The 6,017-nt window shown below is 53.1% G+C and overlaps 1 protein-coding gene across 1 annotated transcript; it reads right to left on the bottom strand.

The window, feature by feature from the left end:
- Positions 1-5,424: 5,424 nt before the first annotated feature.
- On the bottom strand, positions 5,425-5,802 carry LOC144162461 (uncharacterized). The gene is made up of 2 exons (XM_077692996.1): positions 5,670-5,802; positions 5,425-5,621 (listed from the first exon to the last, which is right to left on the bottom strand). The coding sequence occupies exons 1-2, from the start codon at positions 5,800-5,802 to the stop codon at positions 5,425-5,427; spliced, it is 330 nt and encodes a 109-aa protein (XP_077549122.1).
- Between the last annotated feature and the right edge of the window lie 215 nt (positions 5,803-6,017).

Genomic DNA, 6,017 nt, shown 5'->3' with positions numbered 1-6,017 from the left:
TCCGTGGCTTATTCGGTAGAGCGTCGGGCTGCGGCCCGAAAGTCCTCGGATCGAAACCTGGCACCGGATGCTGTTTCTTTATTAAATATAGAGGAGCACTGCGGACGCCGACGCCGCCGCCGACGCCGGCGGTGGATGGTTTGGGGTCGCTTATAAAGTGCATTCACTTAAAAGGGCATCCGACGGCGGACGCCGAATGTCCCTCACACCTCGCAGCACTCACGCACTCGGCCATCAGCGTTGGTGACCGCCGAAGATTCACGCCATGTGGGGTGACGACACGGCCGACCGCACGTTCAACGAATAAGCCCATTCTTGATCAATTTATACGCGTACTACACAAGGACAGGGGCGACGAAGGACACCACATGTACAACGCTACGTTGCGTCCTTTATCACATGTGTCCTTGTCTAAACCGCGCTATAAATTAATCAAGACAAAAACATCAACTTGACCAGGAATCCACACTTTTGTGACCCAAGCTTACGCGAAATTTATTGACAGCTGAAGCCAAACAACAACGACGACAAAACGAACAGAGAATACCCCACTCCAGGTGCATTCAGCGCATACAGCGAAGCTTGGGCAAGTTTTTCACTCATTCACGTGGGGCACCACGCAGTTCTCAAAGTGCGCCTGTTGGAGGGTCGCGCTTGCGCTTCTCTTCTTTGATCAACTGCTCCAGGCGGTCAGCTTCTTTCTTACTTTTCTCGCACTCATCCAACAGACTGCAGACCTTTCTCTCGCAGGCCTGAATTTTCCGTCGCAAGGGCAGTGGAACGTTCTCTTTCAAGGTTTCCGCCGCACGCATCACAGAATTCAGTTGCCTGCGCATTGTACCGTAGAAAGTCATCGGAACCTCCGCTGCACAGTCGTGCACCGTCACGAAGCTCCGCGGGCCGGGCGTTCCCTGAATTTCCACAGCAGCGGCCGCGGACGCAGGTCTGGCCATGGCGCCTGCTGCGGTAGTCGGCGTCTCTGGAGTGGTGTCCGATGCCAGTCGATTCTGGCCTTGGACGCCAGGCTCACGTCGCTGAGCATCCTGCCTAGAAGGTGTCGGGGCCATGAGGGAAGTCAGTAGAGTCTTGAAAGCGTCTTTCGTAATAGAAAAGTCGATACAGCCTCTGACGCCCAGTTGCCACCGTCGTCTTCTGCTCCGAACTCGGCTCACGACGTGACCCAGATGATCAAGAGGTAAAGTGCGCGAGACTGTTAGTTAGTGCGCCTACTTTCCCCCGCGGAGTGTCGTTGCCAGTTCGGGGTGGCGCTGCTGGAGACTGCGATAGAAGGTGCGGTAAGGAAACTGCGAATGAAAACGGTCATATCGAAACAGTTAAGTGTCAACACAATTTTCTGCCACCAGCTGCCGAACGGGTTGCGGCGTCCGCCTTTGCACTGTTATGGTGTTCTAAAATGCGCTGTAGAGTTGCAAGTACACTGTAGCTCTGTGCTTGCCAAAATACGCGGTTCGAGGCAGGTCGAAAGTAAAGTGGGTAGTTTGCCTACCCCGTCTAAGTGTCGGCGTCGATTGCTAAAGCTTAAAGTTAGGAAAATGAGCGAAGGCGTGTGGGGGCGCTTCTGGCGACTGAAATAGAAACGCACCCAGGACTTTCCAATTTCATTTGAATCGCGTTATCTGCCGCGTAATTGAAAGCCAATTTTAATAAAACCGTCAATTGGTATTCGAAAAATTTTGTGATGCACGTCCGAACGAGTGTGCCATATTTCACGGAAGGATGTTAAGCGCAAATAAGTGCAAAAGTGCTCCGTTCGCACTGAAACTTCACACAAAGGTGGCATTTTCTGGCCTATTTCGTTTGACACGGGAACAACGACGGTACTTACCTGTTTATTCTGAAAATAAATAAAAACGATTTTCGCCTATAGGAAAATGGTGGCCAGTTTGGACGTTCAGCTGATCTTGGAACGACGGCCCCACCTGGGATATCCAAACGAAAAGCGCGATGGCAATTTGCGGTAGGAAGGAGCCAAATCAGGTAGCAGACGATCAGAAAACCTCTTTTGTCGATATTTTATGATGACCACAAGTATTTACATAAGAGCTCATACGAATCATAAAGTATTCCGGCGGTTCATCGTTGGCAATACTAGTTATGCGGTTTCAGGTGGTTTGTCGGCTACAGTGCCAGGTTACCCCGCCTTCCGAAATAAGGCTCACGATTCTTTGTTCACGTTTGTTGCTTTGTTCTCGTTTTACTTTCATTATTCTTTGCGTGCATGTCTTTGCTTGTGACATGGCGTCATGAGATCATTCACTGCAGACGAAAAGGCAGAGAAAAAAGCCTGACTTATGCTGGCACTGTCGTTTAAAATTCCGTAAGTGCCATCAAGGGTTTTACCCTTGACAGCCATTCGGGAAGGCAGTCCTTTGATTTTTGCACTTCAACAAATTGCGAGATACTCTCTGTGAAATACTGTCTTGTCGGCCTCGCGTCTACGTCACCGTGTAGTCAGGCCATGCGTGAACGCCAAATGCTGTGCAGGCCTAATAACATGACCGAATCGTACGGAACCCCGTTTTCGTTGTCCACGCTCAAAAACCGCATGCCGTGTGGATGTAGCGGGAAGTCTTTGTGGATGGTCCTATGAAGGACGTCCCAAAAAAAGATAGCCGCCCAACAATGCAGGAGTACGTGCTCTATATTCTCCGGGTTCTCGCTAGCAGAGCAATTGACTCCCCAGGGTGTAAACAGCCCTGTTTCTTGCATCCAGGTTTTCACTAAGAGTGTACCCGTATACAACTTAAAGAAAAAAGAGGACTCCCGGATTAACTTACATTCGTTTTACGCGTTTCAAAACATTTTGCCCTGGGCCTACACAACACAAAGCTCTGCACATTGGTATCGGAAAGACAGCGTCGCAGAAATCCTTATACGGCTTTCTAAGTGCAACTGAACTCAAGTATTCCCGAGAAAAAACGGGCGGTTAGGCCGAAGCGAACGCCAAGCTGCAGGTACCAATTCGCGCCACATATCCAAACCCAAACGTTAGGCGGTCTAGCGCGAGCAGTCTAGAGTCGTGAGCCTGCTCTCCTCACCCCACGCGGCCTCTTCAGCATTCTTAAGGAGCGCACCTGTTTTGGGTCGAACTGTACGCATTTAAGATGTCCCAAGTTACAACCCCCCCCTTCTACTTCCCCTTCCCCCACTTGACGTAGAGTCTTCCTGCCACAATAAAGGCTACCTCCTCCTCCTCCCGAGAGCTGATGTGGGTATTCTAGAAAAGTGGTGCGTACCTCCAGGGTAGCTCATACTTGCAGTGTGGGATTGGCCATGCCAAAGAAACCATCACGAGAAATCTTCGCATTCAACCATCGTCGTCGTTAGACAGAGAAGTGCATGATTTTTTTTTACACACTTCCGCGTTATTTTGTAAGTATCGTGCTCTCAATTTATTGGCGTAACTTTCTCAAGCCAACTTTTCGACTTCATTTTCTGTGGGGGTGACTCCGTATTGTCACGTAGCCAAAGACGACGCAGCTGTCTTGAAGGAAAAACAAGTGCATTGGAGCGAACTTGTGCTCCCCTAACAACTCAAAGAATACACAGGCGGCGAAACAGCAGTCAACAAAGTGACGTGCGCAGACTGGTGTCGGCGAATCGAATACCGTGGCGTCTGCTCTGCAGGCTTTTATCTTTCGGCGCGAGTATTTCTAGAACCGTCGGTTTACATCCAGAACATTGTAGATCAAAGAGGATTATTCTAGGCTAGTGAAGTTAAGTTGAAACGCTCTCCTTATCAGAATGAGATAACCCGTGCGGCATAAAAATAAAGAATGGAACACGCGCTTCGCTTGGGACACGTATAACACAGCCGGGCGCGGCCGGGCAGTAACAAAACATAAACAAACAAACCCAATGCATGGTTCGCGGCAATATCAAGCTAATTCAATTCGCTGCGGTTACGCTGCACTTGAATGTCCACGTGTTTTTTTGATACCCTTGCTTTTTCTTTTTATCGTGTACATGTAAACCTCCTTATGCCCTGTAAAGAGTATATCATCAGCAGTTGCAGCAGCGTATAAACATTTTAAATGCGAATGCATTTCTTAGTCGGGGGTTGTCGTGCTCCGTCAGCGTGCGCCTGCATTCCTCCAGCGCGAGCGCACGTGAGCGCGCGCATCGTAGTTCTGCCTTCGTCGTCGTCGTCGTCGTCTCGGCGCGGCGGACCCGCGCCGCTACAGTCGGGGGTTGTCGTGCTCCGTCGGCGTGCGCCCGCAGGTGTTATCTCTCCGCGCTCCTCCTCGCCCCTAGCAACAGCTGTGGCGCGCCTAGCAACCGGAGCAGGTGGTAGCTCTGGCGGGAGTAGCGGAGGGCAAGGGGAGAGGAGGAGTGCGCTCGGGCATGTGAGGGCGCTCGCATCGCGGAGCTCGGGCGGAGTAGCGGAGAGTGAGTGGAGAGGAGGAGCGCGCTCGGGCGTGTGAGGGCGCTCGCATCGCGGAGCTCGGCGGGAGAGAGAGCTCGCGCGCGGGGCGGGCGTGTTGCGCGGGTCTCTCTCTCCTCTCCGCGTACCCTCTCTCCGCTCGCTGCGCTCGGAAAATGTATATAAATGCAGTGGAGCGCACGCCTCTCTCCGTTACTGCTTGCCGCAGCGCACTCATCGCTGCACCCAATGCATTCGCATTTCCGCACGATCCCCTTCGGGGAGGTGGGGGGAGTTTTTTTACTCATTCCCTGTAAAGAGCCCGTCATCATCGTCAGCCTGTTTAGGTCCACCGCGGGACGAAGGACTCTCCCATTGACCTCCAACCACTCCTGTCCTGCGCTACCCGACTTCATTCTTTACCAGCAAATTTTCTTCGTTCATCCCTCAATCTTGTTACTGGCCTTCCCCCTCTTCTAGACCCGTCTCTCGGTATCCACTCTGTTACCCTGGAGGTTCACCGGTTGTCGCGTTCAGGCGGTTGCGTTCCTGAAGCAACCAGTTGTGGAAGGACGCCGCGTAGGCGACGTGGCTTATCGCGAAGGACTGGACAAGTCTGAGCAGGCTGTCCTCCCTCATCCCGGATCTTCTGTTCGCCACTCGCCTGATCAGCTGCGTTGCGGCCGCTACCTTGCCTACCAGTCGGGTGACCGTGTCGTTGTTCCGGCGGTTAGGCTCGATCAGGAACCCCAGCACCCTGATCTTGGCTACCTTCGGGATCACCTGCCCGTTGCTCGTGCGCAGGCTGATGTCGCTCTCCTGCTTGGGTCTGGATTTCGGCGGGATTACCAGTAACTCCGACTTGTTCGGGGAACAGATAAGGCCCGTGCCCCTCAACTGGTCTTCTATGGCATCTACCGCCTGTTGCAGGGAAGACTCAACGTGACCGTCGCATCCGCCCGGCACCCACAGCGTGATGTCGTCCGCGTATATGGTGTGACGGACCTCGGGTATGGCTTCCAAGCGCCTCGCGACTCCGATCATAAAAGGTTGAATAGCAGCGGCGATATCACCGAGCACTGGGGTGTGCCCACGCTTCCTATCTTCCGCTCGTCCAGAGAGTGGTCTCCCGCCTGAATCTTGGCCGTGCGTCCAGAGAGGAAGTGGCGCACGTAGTTGTACGTGCGCTCCCCCATCCGCAGGGAGCCGACTTGGGACAGGATGGCCGAGTGCTTCACTTTGTCGAAAGCACTCTGCAGGTCCAGTCCCACTATCGCCTGGTTGCCTTTCGTCGCGTTGTCTATGACCTCTGCCTTGATCTGCAACATGGCGTCTTGGGGGCTCAGTTTGCTCCTGAAGCCGATCATCGAGTGGGGGTACAGATAGTTCTTCTCTAGGTACGCCTGCCACCTGTTCATGAGGACGTGTTCCAGCACCTTCCCCACGCAGGACGTCAGAGAGATCGGGCGCATATTCTCGATACCCGGGGGGCTTGCCCGGCTTGGGTATCAAGATCGTCTTCGCCGTCTTCCAGCACTTAGGTAGATTGCCCTCCTTCCAGCACCTGTTGAACAGGGCCGTCAGGCTGGCGAGCGACGGCTCGTTCAGATGCTTGAGTACCTTGTTCGAAACG

This window comes from Haemaphysalis longicornis, unplaced genomic scaffold (assembly GCF_048455015.1).
Source record: "Haemaphysalis longicornis isolate Haplotype H1 unplaced genomic scaffold, Haemaphysalis longicornis Haplotype H1 scaffold_1, whole genome shotgun sequence".
Taxonomy (NCBI): Eukaryota; Metazoa; Arthropoda; class Arachnida; order Ixodida; family Ixodidae; genus Haemaphysalis; species Haemaphysalis longicornis.
Note: the sequence above shows the minus strand (reverse complement) of the source record. Positions and strands in the feature narration are given on the sequence as shown.